Source organism: Hylobates moloch, unplaced genomic scaffold, assembly GCF_009828535.3.
Source record: "Hylobates moloch isolate HMO894 unplaced genomic scaffold, HMol_V3 SCAFFOLD_10, whole genome shotgun sequence".
Taxonomy (NCBI): Eukaryota; Metazoa; Chordata; class Mammalia; order Primates; family Hylobatidae; genus Hylobates; species Hylobates moloch.
Genome location: NW_026652285.1, coordinates 49,197,587 through 49,219,347, shown reverse-complemented (window position 1 = coordinate 49,219,347; position 21,761 = coordinate 49,197,587). Strand labels below are relative to the sequence as shown.

Sequence of the window (21,761 nt, the reverse complement as noted above, 5' to 3'; positions counted from 1 at the left end):
TGTCTGCAGTGGGAGGAGGACATAAGGAAGTGCCCAGGGATCCTATGCTGAGGAATCACTATGTTCCTTGCACCTGCATACACTTATTGTGGCAAAGCTGCACATCACATTTAAAGTACTAAACCCAGGTTTCCCATACGCTAGTGGAAGATGTTAGATTTGAATGAACGCAGCAAGTCTAAGCACAGAAATAAAACGCACATGAAGATTTCAGATTCTGGGCTGGGCGCAGTGGCTCATGCCTGTAATCCCAGCACTTTGGGAGGCCAAGGCAAGAGGATCACTTGAGGCTGGGAGTTCAAGACCAGCCTGGCTAACGTGGTGAAACCCCGTCTCTACTAAAAATAAAAAAAAAATAGCTGGCTGTGGTGGCGTGTGCCTATAATCCCAACTACTGGAGAGGCTCAGGCAGGAGAATCGCTTGAACCCGGGAGGTGGAGGATGCAGTGAGTCGAGATTGTGCCAACACTGCACTCCAGCCTGAGCAACAGAGCAAGACTCCATTTCAAAAAAGAAAAAAAAAAAACATTTCAGATTCTGTACTCCTAGTTGCTGTAAGCCAGAAAAGTTATTGTTCTCTCCTTTTCTCACTGTCCTATAGTAGATGAAGTTAGGGATTCTTAAAAGCAACTGGCAAGTTCAGTCTCACTGTTGGCCGTACAGACTTTCATGGGCCTCTTGCCTCTCAACACCTCTGGCCTGTTGTTAGTGTTCTAACAAAGATCACCTCTGCCATGGTCACCTGGCGTGTGGACAAGTGGCTATGTCTACATAAAAGGTTGACTTTCATTTGAACTATATGTGCCACTGATAAGAAAGTTTTTGCTCCCATTAAATGTTCTTCTGGGAGAAAAAAAATCAAAGAAGCTTTAGGCTTTGGGCTGTGGTTTGTCATTTAGAACCACCATGAGAACAAGGATCACAAGAAAAGCTGACATCTCCCCTCTTCAGTCCCACTTGCTGACAACTTTCTCCCATGCTCCCAATCACTCAAAAAGCCAAGGGAGCAAAAGAAAATGAGTGATAGAACATTCTGGCCATATTCTCTCAACAGGATCTTGGCCTGTACAAACTACAGTTATTTACCTGCTGGGGAAGTGTTTCGGAGGAAGCAGGGAGGAGAGGCTAACAAGCGAAACTGAATACCCTCTAGGGCAATAAAGACTGAAGAGTCAGATGGGCGCGGTGGCTCATGCCTATAATCCCAGCACTTTGGGAGGCTGAGGCGGATGGATCATGAGGTCAAGAGATCGAGACCATCCTGGCCAACATGGTGAAACCCCGTCTCTACTGAAATACAAAAAACTAGCCAAGCATGGTGGGACGCGGCTGTACTCACAGCTACTCAGGAGGCTGAGGCAGGGGAATCGCTTGAACCCGGGAGGCAATGACTGCAGTGAGCCGAGATCACACCACTGCACTCCAGCCTGGAGACAGAGTGAGACTCCGTCTCAAAAAAAAAAAAAGGACTGTAGAGTCAACCTTAAAAACAGGGGTCAGCAAACCATAATCCTCAGGCCAAATCTGGCCTGCGCCTGTCTGTAAGTGAAGTTTGATTGGCACACAGGCATGCCTATTCATTTATATTGTCTAGGTGGCTTCTGTACTCGAATGGCAGAGTTGAGTAGTTGGGATAAAGACTTGGCTTACACAGCTCAACACGTTTACTGTCTGGCTCTGTGCAGAAAAAATCTGTTAACACCTGCTTTAAAAAATTAGAATTCCCTTTAAGTTTTGAAAGTAAGTGCTTGGGCAAGAGAATTCGGTTAATCTGTAACGAATGACAGCAGATACTTAATGGTGGGGGAGGGGAACTCAGAGGCCTTACGAGTTAGTGCTCTGCAATTCTTTTGCAGGATCAAGAACAAGTGGCCTTCAATTTTTCTACTGCATCCTTTTCTTAGCCAACTATTAAATGCTCCACTTTTCCACATCTACAGATTATAGGCAGCTTCACACTCTCTACTTATGCGCAGTGAGATCCTGACATCTAAGCGCCCCCTCTGCTGGTTCCCAGCGTAGGTGAAAGCAGCAGCTGTTCCCTTCTACCTAAGGAATAGCCCGAGTGTTGCTGTGACTGCTACACTGGTGGGCAGAGGCCACTGCTGTACCTGTTGGCCAAAAGCTGAGACCTAGTTCCCGAGGGCGAGGTCAGGTAGATGGCCAGGTCTCCTCTCCTGGGGTGGGTGATGGTGATGCGCACAACGACGTGCTCCAGGTAGTTGACATGGCGGTTGGGGTTATCCGAGCAGCCCGAAGCTTTGTAGATGGAGCGCACTGCACTGTTAGGGCGGATTGTCCTGTAACAGAGAGAGAGGGAGTTTGAGCAAATGACATCACAGAGGTCAGGTGAGTGAACCTGGAGGCATTGTCTTACAATGTAAGACAAGCAGCTGATAGCTGGATACTACACAACAGTGCTATCACCAAAATAACTGGGTCACTGAAAGGATTACCAGTTAGTGGGAAAGATGCAAGGGAGAGGTGAAAAAGGAACAAGGTTCTTTCATGTTCATGAAGGTAACAGATCTCAAACCTCAGTATGCATTGATATCAGCTTGTTAAAACACAGATTGCTAGCCCCAGAGTGTATGATTGAGTAGGTCTGGGATGGTTCTCAAGAATTTGCATTTCTAACAAGTTCCCAGGTGATAGTGACGTAGCTGATCTATGGAATACACTGTGAGAACCACTTACTGTGGTACAGTGGAGGCTTGGGAATTAGCATAATGGGGGTTCACATCCCTTGCTCTGTAACCCACCAGCACATTCTTCCCTCTTGCCTACAGGTTCCCATCTTCCTCTCTAGCTTCCTCCTGTGCCACAGTTCCCCTTGAACACTAGGCTGCGCCACAATGGCGTCAGGTTCAACCTCTGGGATAATTCAAGTTTCCCACCTTGGGGACGCTGCACACACTACTCTGCCTGAAGTACTTTTGTTGTTGTTGCTGATGTCCCTATGGCTAACTCTTCTTCCTTCAAGGTCAAAGCTTAAATTTCCCCTCCCTGAGACCTTTGTCGAGCCACAGGTGAAAACATGTCCCCATCTCTTATTTTTTACGTTTTTAAAATTTTCAACATTCATTTATTATAATTTGTAATTATATACTTATTATATTTTTTGGTGTGATGCCTCCATTAGACTGTAACCTCCACAAGGGTAGGAAGTATTATTTATTCTTCCTTTTTATTCCTAATGTTTTGCTGAGTGCTTGATATTCAGTAAGTACGAGAAAAATAGTTACTTAGTGAATGAGTTTGTGAATGAATAAACAAGTAATTCCTTTGATCCCACTTCCTCATTTTTCAAATGAGAATAATACCCAAGTTGTTACACAGCTTTAAGAGGAAAACATACATGAAGTTTCTAGCCCTTGGCATGGCCCATAGCAAGTGCTCAATACACACTGGTTAACTTTCCACCCTTTTGTTTTTTCTTTCTTCTTCTTTGCCACAAGAGTAGAATGAAAATAAACTCAAACAACTTTAGTTGATTTACTTCTGCTTCCTAACAAATTTTCTCAAGAATGACAATGTCTCTAGTTTTCATCATCAACCAAAGTTCAAAAATATTTTTCAGAGAGAAAAGTCTCTGAACAGAGAGCCAAGAGCAAAACACTAATAAGCCTACGAAGATAGAATCCCGTTGGCAAACCCTGTCAGCACAGCCTCCAAGTCTGTGCCACTAAAACTGGGGAATAGGTCCTGAAAGCTGTGAGTAAACTGCAGTCTCATTTACCGTACATTTTGTACCACTCTTTGGATAACTACGCGGTATAGAGTTGTTACAGTTTTTAAAAGTACACTGACTTCTGGAGAATACTTGCACCATCAAATAGAAATATTGACAGTAGAAAACTTTCAAGAGCCCAGGGGTAAGCATATCCCCCAATCCCTTTTATAAAGATGCTTTTCTTTGAAGGATTCTTCGGTTATACTAGCATGAATTTAACAGCTCAGAATCCTAGCCGTTCTATTACCATTTCGTAGTCACATTAGAGAGAAAGTACAGAAGCTTTTAGCTTCTGTGTGCAACAAGGGACTGTCTTGAGCAATTGACTGGCTTGCTCTATTTTGGGGCATTGCCATGCTGTTTGCCGGCGGCAAGCATTACTTGATTTGTCGGTCTGTGCTCTCCACACACACGTGCTGCCGGGGAACGGTGGTCCACTTCTCTGCCTCCATCACCATGGCTTCTGCATCCATCAGTCCAAATCCATAAAGATGGCTCACTGTGGAAAGCGAGAGACGGGTCAGCTTCACTAAGCTACATATGTCAAATTATAACGTGACTCAGTAGAGACCCCAGACACCACCCTGTGGGATCCTAGCTATCTTTCCAGCAAGGATTTGAGAAATAAATCCAGCAAAACAAATACATAATCATGTCAAAAAAATAAGACATATGTACAGTTTTCATTGACTGTCTATCACTACCAGTAATATGCCTATCATTTATGAATTGTTACTCTATGCCAGGCACTAGTCTACAGTTTTACATTTAGTTCTCCCAACAATCTTCAGATGTTAGTGCCATTATTATATCATCATTCGTTAATGAGAAAGATGAAGAACAGAAAAACTTGGCCAAGATTGACTAGCAAGTCACTGGTCGAACCAGATTTTAATGCATGTAGCTTTTCTCCAGGGCCCCACTGTTTAATCACTTGCATTTAAGTGATGACATCACTGCTTTCATAAGATAAAATAATAAGTTTAAGAGAAGTAACAATGTATATGACTTCTCATAGTGCAAGAACTTCCATACAAGAGATACTAACGTTCTGACATATCTAGTAATTAGGTTGACTACCTTAGAAGACATAAATTATTACCTTTCTTCTAGCATATACAAAATTTATTAAACTTTATCCATGAAATATTTGGAGGCCTCTAGACTTTTATGCCAGCTTCAGGTCTTTGAATCTTTTGGTTCTCAGTTAGCATACCTATTGATCTAAAGCTGAATTTGACATAACTGTCTCAGAAACTTCAATTAGCTATAGGAATACTTGACTGATACAGTAATATACACATGTGCAGATCTTTCTAAAAATACTTTAAAATTCCAGTTGGTACTTAAAATCTCCACTTCTTACTGAACTGTCTCTTATAACTTTATATTCAACACTGTCATATTTCCAGTTTTTGTCTAAAACATTTTTTATTATCATCACATGAATGACATTATGCAAACATTTATATAGCTGCCCATGCTTATGGATTACTTAAATACATCAGCTTGATTGTCGTGATGTGCTCAGATGTAGTTCCATTCTACTTGCAAAACAACCTCATCACCAAACCTTTGCTTTAGGAAGGCCACTCTTAGAGACCCCAGTCAGAGGCTGCTCTTTCTGCCCCGCTGCCTTTGTCTAGGCTGAGAACTTGGCCTGACAACCCCTCTTTCTTTCTCTCTGCAGAGTTCAGCCCTACTCTTATAAGTTCCTGAAGGCCTGGCTAGTCTATCTTTTCCTTCTTGAAGTACTCTCTGACCAATGAAACAGTCAAAAGACATTTACTGAAATTCGACTATCTGTGACCAGTGAACTTTTCTCCTTTCTACTCTGGTAACTAATTAATTTGTCAATCCATCTGCCCTTCTGTCCATCCATCCATCCATTCATCCATCCATCATCCATCCCTCCATCCATCCATCATTTCTTGAATGCCTTTGATGTGCCACACACTGTTATCAGGCACTGCACCTTTTATCTGTGCCATCAATTGCATTGCCAATTAACTCTCTCTGTCAGCATATGTCTTTTTACTCCAGCTGCATTATAAAATGCTTGATGACAGCAACTGGGTCTTGTTTCTTTCTATGTTCTATGTTAACAGAACTTGATGCACATAGAGGACAAACAAATTACAGTATATAAAAACGAACACTGTGCTAGGATGAAAAAATACTGCCTTACTTATGCGATTTGATAATCACATAATTCTTAGCAAACAAGAAAATAATACACAATTTCCTTGTTTGGGGATGTTATGATCTATCTCATCTACATGATTAAGTTCACTGAGCTCCATGTGAGAAAATCTGTGTAAAGAAACATATGAATGTAAGGTCTCCTTACTTTAATATCAGGTACTTAGCCAGATAGGACATATTAAATAAAAAAAGTAAACCTACTTTGCTATGGCATGGATATATGTGGGAGTTTTATACAGGTACTTCTGCAATTTTTATTATTTTTTTTAAATTAAAAAGTAAGCATATTCATTGTAAAACATCTTATCCAGAAAACAAACAAAATGAAAATTATCAAAAACCTTATCACAAGTTGATAACTTTTATGAACAATTCTGAATATTTAGTTTTAGTTCCATAGCATCATGAGGGGTAATTAAAAAGGGACAGAGGTACTCACATGATACAGAAGAAATGTCAAATTTGGGCTTAAGGAACTAAACTGTGGAGATCTTTTGTAAAAGTTCATGAGAATCATTATGTTCTTACTCATCATTTCACCACAGCCTATATAGCAGGTCATCATGGACAGTTGATGGTATTTTTCCCCTACCCTGGGGAAATTGAAATTTTTACCAAAGATGTTATGTCAGGAGTTCTACCTCCAATCAGTCCTTAAATAACCCCCATGCTAGTGTCAAGTGGTTTTAAACTAGCACAACTCATTATTTTATTTCAGTTTAGGGAAATAAGAAGAAAAATTTGATTGGCATGTTGGGGGTGTGGAGAAGGGAGGTGGGGACTTGGAGAGGGCCAGGGCTTTGAGCTGTCACTGCAATACCAGGTCCGTGCCCCACCCGAGCGCCCATGCTTGCACTGAGCTGCTCTGGCTCCTGTTTTCACCCTCCCCTCCTCCATAACTGTCCACCTAACAACCATGAGGACATAAATTAACATGAACAATCAGATACGGCAAACACTTCATGCCTGTTAAACAACCACTTGAGTTAAGTAGAAAAGCACCTTGAGACTTTATGAAGGCCATAAATTTGTTTCCTTTTCCAATTCAATTTCTACCCTCCAGAGACAATGTCTGTTCACGAAACACTCAAAGTAGATGCTCGGTAAAGAGGCTGACTAGCTACAGTTAAACTGCAGACTGGTCAACCGAAAAAAACTTCATACTAATATAATATTAATGAACAGGAAAACTGGTTGCTGAGTAGATCAATGAAGGTCACTAAGTCAATAAGGGAAATTGCACAATAAATGCGTTGGGCAGATGAACTCCCTCAAAATCTGGCGTCAACAGGGGAAAGAGCCACTGTGCAGTTTGGAAGCACTAACAATTTTTTATATAAAATTTTCATACTCAAAATGACCTATAAAGAGAGAAACACTGACTTTTTTGGTGACCATTTGAGTTAAGTCTGTCTTGCACATCTACTGTTACCCTGAGGGGCTCCCAAGGGTTCAGAATATGATTCTCTCCAGGGGCTGTGAAATGCCTGGCTTGGAGCAGGGCTTTCATAAATATTTGTGAAATGAATGAATGGTACCTAGAAGAGAAATGTTATTTAATTCACCAAGTGTCATAAAGTATTTACCAGGGAACTGTAAGGGGAAATTAAGAGGCCTGTTCTTTTTATTACTGGTTTCTGTAAAGTCACCCTTAACATTTGAAATTTATTCAAGGATAGAGCCAATATTCACATTTTACAATGTACAATTATAGCAAATATACCATGCAAACAGTTGGTTACGATACGGCCATTCCATAACGAAAGTAATCTTATTTATGCACATTTCTCATGCCCAGTTCAGAGCAAAAGCTGAGCATAAATATAATTTTATGATGATCAAGTGGAAGCCACTCTGTGCAAGCACTGTGTAAAATGCAAAATTCCATGAAATCAGAGCACTATTAACATCGGTGTGAACAGGAATCCCGACCAGTTCAAATAGAATTTTTCATTCCTAAGAGTGGGGGCAGAAACATTCAATTCAGGTTTAACCTTAGTTAAAATTCAAAAATCAAATATTAAAAACATTGAGGGAACAAGTTATGTATATAGAATAATTAAAGATCTTGAAACAGAGTTACTGGAGTACATTTCAGAAAGTAAATTTATTTTTTAGTGGAGTGAGGTAGGACAAGCTCTGTTTCAATAAAGGAGGTTTGCAAAACTTGCCTACCATTATATCTGTTCCTTTAGAGTTCAGGGCTGTTTACATTTTGATAAGTATAAGATATCAATTGAGGTCTCACAAATAGGCTCATTTATGCACATAAGCTCAGGAAAGCCGTTTCATCTTGGCACCAGAAGTACAGCTAGTTTTTATTCAAAGGTATCCAAAGGCTTCCCTGCTTGGAATAGTCAGATGGACAAGAGAACACGGGAAAACAGTTAATACTCTCTGGCAGGTATATTCTTATTTTCTGATGAGACCAGAAGTGCTGAGAGAAGATAATTGTTGGCACACAAGTAGGTAATTGCATAGTTTGAAAGCAGATTCAGTTAATACATGCAACAGCTTTAGCTAGGAGGCCTAAAAGACTGTATTCTAAAGATAAGCTAGAAAGCTCAGCAGGAAAAAAAAAAAAAAGAAGTTTCTGGGCATAAGAAGCTGTAACCAGGAAAATTGGGTATATGTTCATCTCTTTTAGTGGATTGTCCTTACTGGAGCCAGCTATTTAACATTTTTTAAAAATTACACTGAATGGATATTTCATGATGACACTAACACGATTATTAGTAAATCACTCTATAAGGAATTGACTGGTTAAAAACAGTTTGAGCTTCCTAAAGTGAAAGAGGACCTCTCTGCTAAAACACAGTGTTATGCAGCATCCTGCAAATGAATAAATAAAATAGGGCAAACAAAATAAGGCAAACAAGCGGCAACAAAAACTGTCTCCAAGGAGCCTAGGAGAAACTTTAAATTTTGCCTGTACCTGAAAAAATGCAACTTAGTAACAACTATCCATTACTGAGTATTTAATGTAAAAGCCCAGCAAAAATATCTCCTATTACTTATGACCAGGGAGACTAAATGTCCAGATTTGCTCAGGACTGTCTGATGTTAGCATTGAAATGCTTGTGCCCTGGGAATTCCCTCATTCCTGGGCAAACCAGGAGACTGGTCACCATACGTGCAACTGAAATCGGAATGTGACAGTACTATGGAGAGAGGGTACTCTCCCAACTGTTAATATCAATAATCTAGTTCCTAGAGGGCAGTCAGGCATCCTGCACCTATATTTCTATTTGTTCAGATGCACATAACCATCAAAATATGAAACATGGCCAATAAATTAGATTCAATTATTTGATTATTCGAAAGCATCAGTTTCAATATACTTCACCAATATAAGCTAATAATTGATCCAATTATTATATCACTCAGGTTGTAAAGCACCTACTCTGTATTCAACACCATACTCAACAGTGAGATCCAAATGCAACAGAAAATAATTTGTGTTCTCACTCAAGTAGGAGGTGAGACAAGAATAACTTTATAATTTGAGAAACAAAAGCACCAAACTGCATAATTACTGTAAGTATAAAAGGACAGCCAAAGAGTAAGAAATCAGTCAAATACAAGGGCTATCAAGCAACCACGTGTATAGTAAGTACTCAATCCATGTGAGTCAAGATCTGCAGTAACATAAGGTAACCTGAGGTGAAAGTGATCCATATTTGGATAGTGCTTTCATGCATGTGTAGGATTTAGTTAGGTGGAGGAGGAAGGAAGCACATCGCAGGGGCCAGGACTGAGCATCCTGGTTAGATAATTAAGTCTTTCTGTGGTTCGTTGAGGCACGGAGGAAACCAGCATTCCTGGAGTCGGGTGAATGGTCAGCAGGGGAAGCGGAGAGTGGGAAGTGCGCAGGGAATAGAGGGTGAGACCGGACTGCAGGAGAACTCAAAGACAACCATGATTGCTGGGTGCCATCAATCAAGTTGTTGCTATTCTCATCTACCTGTAAGTAAACCACCAGAATAAAAGGTAGTTACCCAAATTCCCATCTTGAGGAGGGCTGCTTGATCTGTGGGCTGGGTAGAAATTCCGAACCAGAGATCAAAGAGCTGCCTGCAGCTGTTGCAGTCCTAGCACCTTTGGATTCTTTGATCCTCAGTGTGCTGAACCACCTGCTCTGAAATAACTGCTCCCACCAGGGACCCTGTGCCTCCCTCACCTACTAATCAAACCAGGCCAAATGTGCAGGACAGGAGGAGAGCATGAAACTGAGAGGACCTGGGATGCTTTCCCAAGTTGCCACGTCCCACATGCATAATGTAAACACTTAAGTACGGTTTTTTTTTTTTAAATGTAAAAAGAAAGAGCTAAATATGAAAACAAAATGAAACTTCCTACGGAAGAAAGAAAAAGTGGGAAGTGATACTTTTCAGTCTCATGTCGGCAGTTTCACACCTAAATATCTGATAGTGGAAAGCCAGAACGCTCCCAGAAACACCTACTTCTTCCTCTGTCTTATTCCCTTCCTCCGCTATCTCTTCTTCACGTGCTCTTATATTTCAGTGTGAAAGGAGCATGAGCTTCTTAGAGATTCAGAACTATAGTTGCAATGCTTTCTTCTGCTGCTCAGTGCAAAAATGCAGACTCCCTTGGGGCAGTAAAACATTAGCAGCTGGCACCTGTATTCTGCTGCCTGGTATTTATTTATTATTTATTTAGAGACGGAGTTTCACTCTTGTTGCCCAGGCTAGAGTGCAATGGTGTGATCTCGGCTCACTGCAACCTCTGCCTCCCAGGTTCAAGCAATTCTCTTGCCTCAGCCTCCCCAGTAGCTGGGTTACAGGCATGTGCCACCACGCCTGGCTAATTTTGTATTTTTAGTAGAGATGGGGTTTCATCATGTTGGCCAGGCTGGTCTCGAACTCCCGACCCTCAGGTGATCCGCCCGTCTCAGCCTCCCAAACTTTTGGGATTACAGGTGTGAGCCACTGCGCCTGGCTGCCTGGTTTGTTTTTATTTTTCCTTTGCGCTTCCTAAAATCTCAGGCTCTCATAACAACTCCAGCCAGATCCAAACATGCCAGCCGTCACCAGAGCTACTGAGAACTTGCACATGGAAAGTTTCCAGATATGGTCTCCTGGGCCTGCACTTCAAAGCTACTCTTGGGGATGGGTTTGGTCAGCAGCTGTACATAGTCAGACAGGCTCTTTAGTACAGACTAAGGAAATGGAGTTCAGGAAAATACTGCTGAGCTCCTCTTCTCCATGCACGATGTACTTCATTATACACATATAGGAATATAATGTTTATATATACACACACAATTTATTATATTCTATATGAACATATAGAAACATATTTATTACTATTTGTTTCATTTGCAGAGTTAAAACAAGAAGGAGATATGTCTGTTTTCTGTCAAGGGTCTCTTTCCATTTTAAGAAAAGAAAAAAGAGTCAAATTATTTTCTTATTTTCTTCTGACCAGTCTTCATTAATTTGTTCCCAGCATGGTTACAATAGGCAAGTAATTTGCTTAAGGTAATTGATCGGTATTTCCCGAACAGGAGTAGGAAAACTACTCTACCAGCTTGGGGAGACCCAGCCATGTAACCCACATCATATCCAGATCCCATTTTTGCTTGTTTTTAGGAATGACTGGACAAAGATAAGAACAAGACAAAAAATGTACTACAAGGGCCTTTGGGTAAAGGCTAGTTGAAGATTAGATTGACCATATGTCAGTTCCCCAGCCTAGATCTTCTTGATGTAAAACTTGAGCAAACAATGAATGAAATGGGATTTTGGTTAGCCGGCAGCCAAAATTCCTATTTGTGGATTATTTACATATTACTTTTAGATAATTCTTTATTTAATTTTCCCTTAGTTTTGCTTTGCTTTTCCCTTAAGTTCTCGTAAGATAAGGGAATAGAAAATTTAGTTGACATTTATTTCAAGTGAGTGCCTGTTTACTCAGTGGTCAATAGTAATTACAAAGATTTGGTTATTTCATCCAGCTACACATCCATCAGCTCACCCCACAAGGAGCCTTCTTCACCCACTGTTGGAGGTGATGATGGCAAACAAAAATTATTCCTTGTCACTGGGAATGTCACCATTTCACTGGGAAGAAAGCTACCACATATCCTTCTCAGTTTCTGCCACTATGTAGGCTTCTCAGGAGCATTCCCTTTTATTTTCATAAAACTCAAATGATTTTCAAGCTTAATGGATATCAGTAGGGAAATTTCTGTAAAACTTATGAAAAGTAAGCCATTACTGAGAACTGGATGTTCTTTTAGAAGAAATAAGACTTGAGATGGCCCTTAAATCCTTCAGTAAGATTTGGATTCATGGAGAGAAGGTAATGAGACCAGAATATTTGGAATGGTGACATTTTCAAGGAAGCTGTGTGGTCCGGAATGCATGGCTAGATTTACTCTGGAGGCAATGAGTGCCGACGATCAAGGAAATGACATAATTGAATTGATATTCTGGAAAGATTAATCTGGGATTTGTTATACAGGATATCGGAGGCAGAAGGACTGAGGCAGGGAACCTATTGCAATGGTGCAGGCACGTGAGATCATAAACCAGGTTATGGAAATGGTGAATGAAATGAGAGATCAGGTAAGGAAGAAGCAATGGAGTTTTGCAATTAAAACTGGAGGTGACCAAGGAGTCAAGAACAGGGTGATGGACAGAAGGGTATCCCCTGTCAACAGAGGCCAGATTTGGGGAGAAGTTGTTTTATGAAAGATGATTGATGGCTTCTGTTTTAGAAGTTCTCAGCTGTAAATGACAGAGGGCCTTGTGCAGATATTCTAGATTGGTAATGGATGAAGTCAATGTTGAAGACGTAGAACTGAAAATCTTTGTTGAAGACACGATACTTGTAACTGAAAAGAAGGCAGATATGTGAAAGAAAAGCAGTGGCATTAAGAGGATGGGAGAGGAAGGGAGAGAGGGAGAGAGAGGGAGAGAAACTCCCTCTAGAAACTCCCTCCTTCTCTCTCTCCCTCTCTAAGCAACAGACCTCAGGGAATGGCTAAGGTTAAAGAAAGGGAGAAAAGCATAAGTAAAGAGCCAAAGAACCAGGGCTATATCTTTGCATCATTAAAAACAAAGATCTAGACTGGGTTGATCTAGAGCATGAATCCTAGAGGAAGACAATAGGTCTTCCGATTTGGCAAGCAGGAGATGGGTCAAAGTTGTAAAATAATTTCCCTTCAAAGGTGGAAGTAGAAACAATAAATGTAGAAAGAAGATTGCAAAGAATTACAGAAGGACTGAATGAACTAAGGAAATGGACCCAGCTAATTCAGATTACTTGCTGGGAATTTTTAGTTGTGAAAGGAGGGATGGAACAAAGGCAGTAGAATGGAAAAGGTTTTCTTTTTTTTTTTTTTTCTCCCCCTTTAAGAGTGATACAAATTTTGAAAACATAGGGTCATGGTCCAATTGACAGAAAAGAGAATAGATGTGGCTGGGAGTAAATGGCTCAGCAACTGACAAGAGATGTTTGGGGAAAACCTTTCACAACTTCCTTATTGAAACAGCAGGAAAAACACAATTTGAGAGACGATTTTTTCATTTCTTCTAGGGATGGCACTTTATTCTTCTAAGGATGGCACTTCCAGATGCACAGGAGAGAAGGTAATTCATTACATATGGTGGGTGACTTAGGACAGTGGTCCTCAAACTTGCATGTGCATCAGAATCACCCAGGACTTGTTAAAGTGCACACTTCTCAGTCCCAATGATTCAGGAGTTTTGAGGTAAGGCCCAGAATGTGAATTTCTAACATGCTTTCAGGTGATGCTGGTACAGTGTTGGTCCGGGGACCACACTTTGAGAACACTTAGGTTATTAGGGATAGCATCTCCTGGCAAAGTCTGATTAATTAGGCTAACATCTCCAGCATAGGTCCTGAGACTCTATAGGCATGATTCTCAAATACCCCTTCCCTCATGCCAGGAGCAAAAGAAATGAGAGTTGACTGCACAGTATATGATGTCAGTATCTTTTTATACGGTTATCCCAAATATTTCTGCTTCTCTTACAGAAACATTTTGAGAAGATAAAAGTTCCCTTAATTAACCTAGACTTGCATTATCACTCACACTTCAGGGACAGATTGGTCTAGATACTTCCTTCTTTGAATGCACATTACTTAAGGTGTTAAGTACATACGGCATTGTTAGGAAAGAATCAGGGTTTGACTGAGTTGAGATGAAAAATCATGCTCAGTGTACAAAGGTGAAAATAGAAAATGCACTGACTTGTCTATTTCTGAATCCTACTGCCCCTACGATTGAAGCACATTTAATGCACTGAGCATGCTTCTCAAAATGAGAGGCTGAGGGGAAATTTTATAGGGGAGGCAAAATTCATATCTTACATATGTATTTTATTACACAGTAGCTAATAAAATCTTCACAATGATCTTATTAGCAAGATAGTATTATTCACATTTTCTAGCTGAAGAAACTAGGTCTCATGAACATGAAAAGAACTTGTGCAAAGTCATGGCAACTCAAGCTCAAGTCTTCAGAATTTCTTTCTACTATATATTTATCCATTGATTACTGTGGTCTACAAGACACACAGTATTTTTTTCCATTAAGGTACTCAAATCAATCATAATCCTCAGAATAATCCTGCAAGGTATAAAGGGGGAAAACCTATGAGGAAATCATCTACTTAACTTATCTTTTCCAAGTCAACTACACAAAGTACTGCTCTCATCTTCAAAACTTCAGAACTCATTAAAACATCATGTGCAATATATATATATACACATATATCTATACACATATATATACGTATATCTATACACATATATATACCAATATCTATACACATATATACGTATATCTATATACACATATATACATATATATACACATATATATATTTATTTATTTATTTATATGTTGAACTTGGAAGGAAAGTTTAACATCTGGTCCCTAACACTTTCCCATATTCTTGCTGAGAAATGACCTTCTTCAGTCATTTCTATCAGGGATTTTCTGTGAGTGTGAAGATATTAATATGGAAAAGATACTTTATTTTATATTCACGCTTTGCCTATTTTTTTTTTTTACTAGAGCTAACCAGGCACTTATAGATGGAAGAATGACATTCAGTATCAAAGAGCAACTTCCCATTTGTTAACATCCAACAGTGATCACAATAGCTTTCTTTTCGGCTCTTTCAAGGGTGACTCTGGAAATTTCAGGGGGAACTGTGTCTTCTGGTATAATACCATAAAATGAAGCCTGTTGAAGCCATTACTGGGACATGTGATAGAAGTTTAATTGCTTTGAAATGCCAAAGGCTAGCAAGATGTGAGCATGTGTAAAGAGACTGAATTGAGATTCTAAGAAAAAAAAAAAAAAAAAAAAAAAAAGAGTCTGGATCTATTTATTTACCAGAAGATGTATCCAGATGGATTCTGCAAAGCAACTGCCTGGAGTCTCACTTTATAGTGCTAGGTGCAGTGGCCTTGGAAGTCATGCATAGAACCAGGGAAGGATTAATTTTCAGCATTTCTTTTTGAGCCTTTGGATTTGGTTTATATTACAGACATTGGCACCAATATAAAGATCTCTCTAGATAACAAAATAGGATAGGCTAAGCCATCTTTAGTAAAATTAAATTTGGAAAAGATGTAATCATAAGCCCCCTTTCATCTTGTTTATTTGGGCCCTCTTATTGATCCTCAACTAGTTTCCACAGTGCCCACTTACCATGGTCTCAGTGTGGTCACAGCAAGTTAGAGCCCTCTGTCCTTGATGTGGGACTTGAAACTGGTGCTGCAGTCTGTGCTAGGAATATCTGATGCCAGAATCCAAACTGATATGCATGTATTAATTTCAATAAGAGAGTTTCTCCTGTTTACCTCAATCACAGGTTATTCCTTTGACATTTAAAGCTCTATTCCTTGGTAGAAAAAATGAGCTGGCAGGGAGGGTATTTTCACAAGACAGGTTGATGATAATCATGGAAGACTTCAAGTGAAGCCTTTTCACCCCTGCTCTGGGCTCATGTATCCAACATATGCCAATGTTTACAAGCATTCCACCCCAAATATGAATCTTCTTCTGGAACTCAAATGAAAGAATCAATACATTTGAATTCATGAAGCTTCCATCATTTTTGTTGAATGTAAAAAAAAGTACCTGAAAAGAATTATAGATTTGTGCTTAGCACTTATGCTCACTTAAGAGTCTGAGATTTTACTTCAAACTTTGTTCAGAGAGCTGGTGATAAAGATAGTGATGAAATAGCCACAGATATTGCAATTCTTTTTTTTTTTTTAAGATGGAGTCTTGCTCTGTGCTCAGACTGGAGTGCAGTGGCACAATCTTGGCTCACTGCAACCTCTGCCTCCCAGGTTCAAGCGATTCTCCTGCCTCAGCTTCCTGAGTAGCTGGGATTACAGGCGCCTGCCACCACGCCCAGCTAATTTTTGTATTTTTAGTAGAGATGGGGTTTCACCATGTTGGCCAGGCTGGTCTTGAATTCCTGACCTCGTGATCGGCCCACTTCGGCCTCCCAAAGTGCTGGGATTAGAGGCATAAGCCACTGCTCCCGGCCAGATATTGCAAAATTTTATTTGACTCTAGTAACACTGAGTTACTTTGCCAATGAAGAAATAGGTTCTGTGGGTATCAAGACTGAAGCAATGGCTGCAGATTAAAATGAACAGAACCATCTCTGGATGCATACTTCTTAAAAGATACCTGTGCCTTTGATAGCTCTGGAAGAAATCACAACAGAATTCCATGCAATGGGGATGCCCATGTGGGACTTCTGTCGATTAGAGAAAGGTACCTCTTTCCTTAAGGTGGACATCATCCCACTGCAGGGCAAGTTCCTTGGTGACTGGATCCAAGGCCAGATTTCTGTCCCCACCCACTCAACCCTTTATTTTGGCTCCCTTGTGCAGTTAACAACCTATGCAACCAAGTGTGGCAGCTCTGTCAAACAATCAGATATTTCTCATGTTTTTAGCTATCTTCTCTGATTCTTTCATGATATGTGACTGCAATTCAGTGGTAGTTTTAGGCTTCTAAGATGCACAGAATTGCACTTTGGAACCAAGCTGGATACATATCTTCTACTCTGGCTGTAAATATACTTCTGAAGGTAAAACATGAAAAGAAGCAGATGATTTCCTGACAAAACCATCCCACACAGTATATTAAGAAAGCATATATATTGTAACCTCTGGTGGGTTCAGAAAAACAATACAGCTTCTTAAGACTATTGAAAATTCTAAGTTGGCTTCATGGCCGAGAAAAAGAAGATGAATACAATACTTTGGAAGGAGGAAAAGTCATTTATAAACCCTAAGTGCTTCTGTCATTCTGCTGGCATAATAGGTGTACAGCAACTCAAGATGCTAACCACAATTATGTATACTTGCTTTCTTTAAATGTTTGTGGGGTTATATGGCAAATACAAAGACTACAATTGTATGCTAAAAAGAAATTCAAATACCGGAAGTTAGACGGCTTTTTGGAGGTCATGGTGAGCAATAACAACCAACGAAAAGACTTTGGTCAAAGGAGATATGTGAAGGCTTCTCAAAGCACAATTTCTGATCTGACATTTTTCAAGAAGCAATCTTGTCACCACACCCTTTGCCCGGGGTTTATTAAAGAGTCATTTCAAAAAGCACTTCTTTCTCTTCTAAAAAAAAAAAAAAAAAAGGCGGGGGTGGGGGGTGTAGCAAAGATGATTATATATCCCAACTCTACAACTTTCCTAATTTAGAAGAAGGCCAAGAGATGATAAAAAATTTCGCTGAATGTCACAGTCTTAAGGTCACAAATACACAATTGCATACTAAGATAACATAAAATGATCACTGCAAGACAATTTCATTTCAACCAGTCAGTTTGTTACATACATGCCATTTTGTAAGACGTATCATAGGAACAATGGATTCACACCATCAGTGTAAGAAATAATATTCTTTTTGACATCAGACTAGCAACTTGAATCAACTTGCTTGATGTCATTACTATTATCTAGCTCACTTTCTCAATCACTGCAGCGGCTCCAAAATGTTTTTCAAATGAAATGAGAACTCCTAAGTGTAGGATTCAAGTAGCTTTGCTTTTGATTTCTTTTAGATTACTTTCCCCATCACACCATACCTGTCCTTTTTGTACACTGAGCCCTCTCTTTTGCCCCTTCCCCTGACCTGTTGCCTTCACCATAGCTGTCTCCTCCAGTTATAATTTCCAGTCCCCGAGAAACACAAACAAAAGAAGGCATTTGTTTAAACTAAAAGAAACTATGTTATTCCAGATAAGCTTGATTCCCCAACTTTTGGTAACCCTCAAGTTCTCAAACATCTTTCACCCTCTCACTGTACTTATTTATGCTTTATTTAGGTTAGGTATATGACATTAATATAATTCATAATCATTGGCAGATTATGCTTTTTCCAACACTTTTGAGGCCATTTATTGTTTATTGAAATCCAAGTAATCTTATAAAAAAGAGAAAATAAGGAGGTTAATAATTTATCCAGAACCACCAACTAAAATCGCTGACAATATGAAATGAAAACGATAGCCCAAATTAGAGAAAACAGACTACAAAGAAGAGAAAAGAAGTGTCACAAGAGATACGTGACTATAATGTAGTGAGTCTAATATTTGAAAGTGCTAGGGACCAAATTTCATTTCTAAAATACAAATTCCATGTTAATGGATATAGCTCTATATACATCTACATCTATATCTCTATATAAAATATACTGGATTCTTATCTTACAAAAATCTGAACAGAATATTAACTGAATATGTTTTATTAGAATGCATGACATATAGCTCATAAATAATTTTACTTAAGTATATACTATGAATGAAGAGAGGCATTACATTCTTTATAAGATACAATTTTCCTCATTCTTTCCTTTGCTCACTCCACCCCAGCTAGGATGGCCTCCTTGCTTTTCTTTGAACAGGTTTTGTATATGCTCTTCATCTTGCCTGAAATGCTCTATATCTAGTTAGCCACTTGGAATGCTCCCTTATTCTTCAGGGTTTCTGTTCAGATTAAAGAGGACTTTTCTGACTAATATTTTAAAATTATAATTTGTCCACATAAAGATTTTTACGTAACTATTTGGAGCAGTTGTACTCATACTAACTTGGAACCAGAAACAACAAAATGTTCCATGAAAAAGTGAATGAGTATAGAAACTGTGGTATATTCATAGAGTGGAATACTAGATAGCAATAAAAGAGAATGAATGCCTGATATACTTTTAAAAATTTAAAACGTTACTTTTTTTTAACTTTTATTTTAGGTTTAGGAGTACATATGCAGATTTGTTATATAGGTAAACTCATGTCATGGGGCTTTGTTGTACGGATTATTTCATCCCCCAGGTATTAAGCCCAGCATCCAATAGTTATTTTTCCTGCTCCTCTTTCTCCTCCCACCCTCCACACTCAAGTAGACCCCAGTGTGTGTTGTTCCTTCTTTGTGTTCACGAGTTCTTATCATTTAGCTCCCACTTACAAGTGAGAACATGTATTTGGTTTTCTGTTCCTGAGTTAGTTTGCTAAGGATAATGGCCTCCAGCTCCATCCATGTTCCCTCAAAGATATGATCTCATTCTGTTTTATGGTGGGAATGCCTGACCTAATTAATGACACAGATGAACCTCAAAAATCGTATATGGCTAGAAAGAAGCCGGTTTCAAATAATTTATATGAAAGCCTACAAAAGACAATCTCATCTATAGGGACAGAAAGTAGATCAGTGGTTGCCAGGGCAGGAGGAGGGTAGAGGATGAAAAAGGAGCAGAGAATAACTCGTTAGGGTGACAGAGGTTTCTATAACTCGATTGTGGTGATGGTCATACGGATGTATACCTGTGTCAAAACTCACTGAACTGTACACACAAAATAATGTGCTTTTCTACTGTATGTAAATTTACCTCAATAAAGCTGATTAAGAATGTATGAAGATTACCAGATATACTGTATAAAGCTGGGATTCACTTCCAGGTTGTTGGACTCTGGAGCCCAACCACTGAACCACTGAGTTCAGAGTTGAGTGAATTTTTTGTTTTAAATAAATACAAAACCTCAAATAAGAAAATGATTGTTGAATTTTAAAACAGGCTGTAAAAAGAATGTAGAGGGGTGTGTGTGTGTGTGTGTGTGTGTACTTTGCTAAGACTCTCTTGACTTAAATCATTTTTGGGCATCTTACTTTGGACCTGGATTCAAAATCCAATTAAGACTGGTTCAATTTCATTACTTTATAGTCAAAATACACTTTTGGACTGACATCATCCTCTATAATCACAAGCTTAGAGCTTGACGACATATATCTTTGCCTAAAATATCAACCATAACCCCAAAATATTAAGAGTTGTTGTTATTAAGAATAGTCAAAGTCATGTGCTGAAAGAAGAGTTTTACAAATGCCTAGGTAAAGTCCAGCCTCATTAGAATTAGAGATTTGAATTTCTTCAGGTGATTACACAAAAGAGACGTCTACTTTCTCTTAAATGTGGATGCTTTTACACATTGCTAAAAATCATATTTTAAACTCACAGATTTACACTGTATATCAATTACTAGAGTTGATAGGCTGTTGATAGGCTACAATCAGTTCAGATTTCTATCATTAGTTCCTAAGTTGAAGCAATTAATTGCAGCTTTAAAGATTTAGTAGGTTGAACTTAAGGTGACATTTAAACATTTAAATTAATTTGCAAAACAGAATTTAAGTATAGTTGCATTATCATTGATACACGATTAATGGTTAAAAAACTTTGATGCCATATTAGTAATAATTTTATTATAAAGTCCTTGATATATTTTCTTTAGCCCACTCCAGGTAACTGAATTAATTTTCAACCCCCCAAAAATTCTAATTCACATCATAGTTCCACGTCTTTATTCTCATTTCAGGGAGTAGAAAGCTTCATGTATGAAGATATACTTTTAAGACTCTTTTTGTTTGGTATTTTCCATTTTCAAAGCACTTTTCATTCAATTCATTCTTCTCATTATGTTTAGTATTAGCTATCCACATTCCTCAAAAACCAAGGTACAAAAACTCTAATTGGCTTCCTCAAAGGCCACAGAAAATATCACTAATAGACATTCTTCTAGAATTTAAAGGCTCTTAAGATTTTGGCAAAATCACAAAACCACTCCAAACATAGTTCTCTTCATTAACTAATTACATCTTGTATAGAGATAATAGGCAAATAGCGCAACCATCATTTTAATTCTATTTTGAGAATGGGTTTTAAGTGTGAAACCGCATGCATTTAAAACTTACAGAGATGAAAGGGCAAAACAAAATGAAACCTCCAAAAGCCTAACAAACCTAATAGCACCATTCAGTCAAGGACAGGCACAGAGAAAACATCACTTTTCATTTGTAGAAAATATTTTTGAGCCTCACGTATTTGGTAGGCATGAGTTGAACATTCTGATGAGACAAGTGGGCATTTTGGATGAAAGACTCTGGATTAAGCCATGACCAAGCAGAGTTTGCTATCAGGGCTTCTATATTCCCATGGAGATGTTTGGGTAAATCATCTACCGGGCAAAACAATAAGGGTAAAATTCCTGACTTCCGTGTGATTCACATTTTTTGTTTGTTTGTTTGTTTGGTTTTTGGTTTTTGTTTTTTTTATAAATGAGCTAGAAGATAAGCTCATCTATACAATGGTCAATAAATACAAAAATGAAAGGGTTTCAGTCAATAAATATGAAATGGGTTCACAGAGCACAATGGTAGAAAACATAGAATCTTAAAAAAATATGTTAGGCGGCATTTCCAGGGGGCACATTTTATTAGGTGGAATC

The 21,761-nt window shown here is 38.9% G+C and overlaps 1 protein-coding gene across 3 annotated transcripts in view; it reads right to left on the bottom strand.

Moving 5' to 3' along the window:
• Positions 1-21,761, bottom strand: part of PCSK5 (proprotein convertase subtilisin/kexin type 5) — a 465,201-nt gene that overhangs the window by 196,910 nt on the left and 246,530 nt on the right. For all 3 annotated transcript variants that reach the window (XM_032164318.1, XM_032164319.2, XM_032164320.1), the window contains exons 11-12: positions 4,115-4,232; positions 2,112-2,300 (exon numbers count right to left, since the gene is read on the bottom strand). In XM_032164318.1, coding sequence (XP_032020209.1) covers positions 2,112-2,300; positions 4,115-4,232 — 307 coding nt within the window. The remainder of the gene's footprint in view (positions 1-2,111; positions 2,301-4,114; positions 4,233-21,761) is intronic.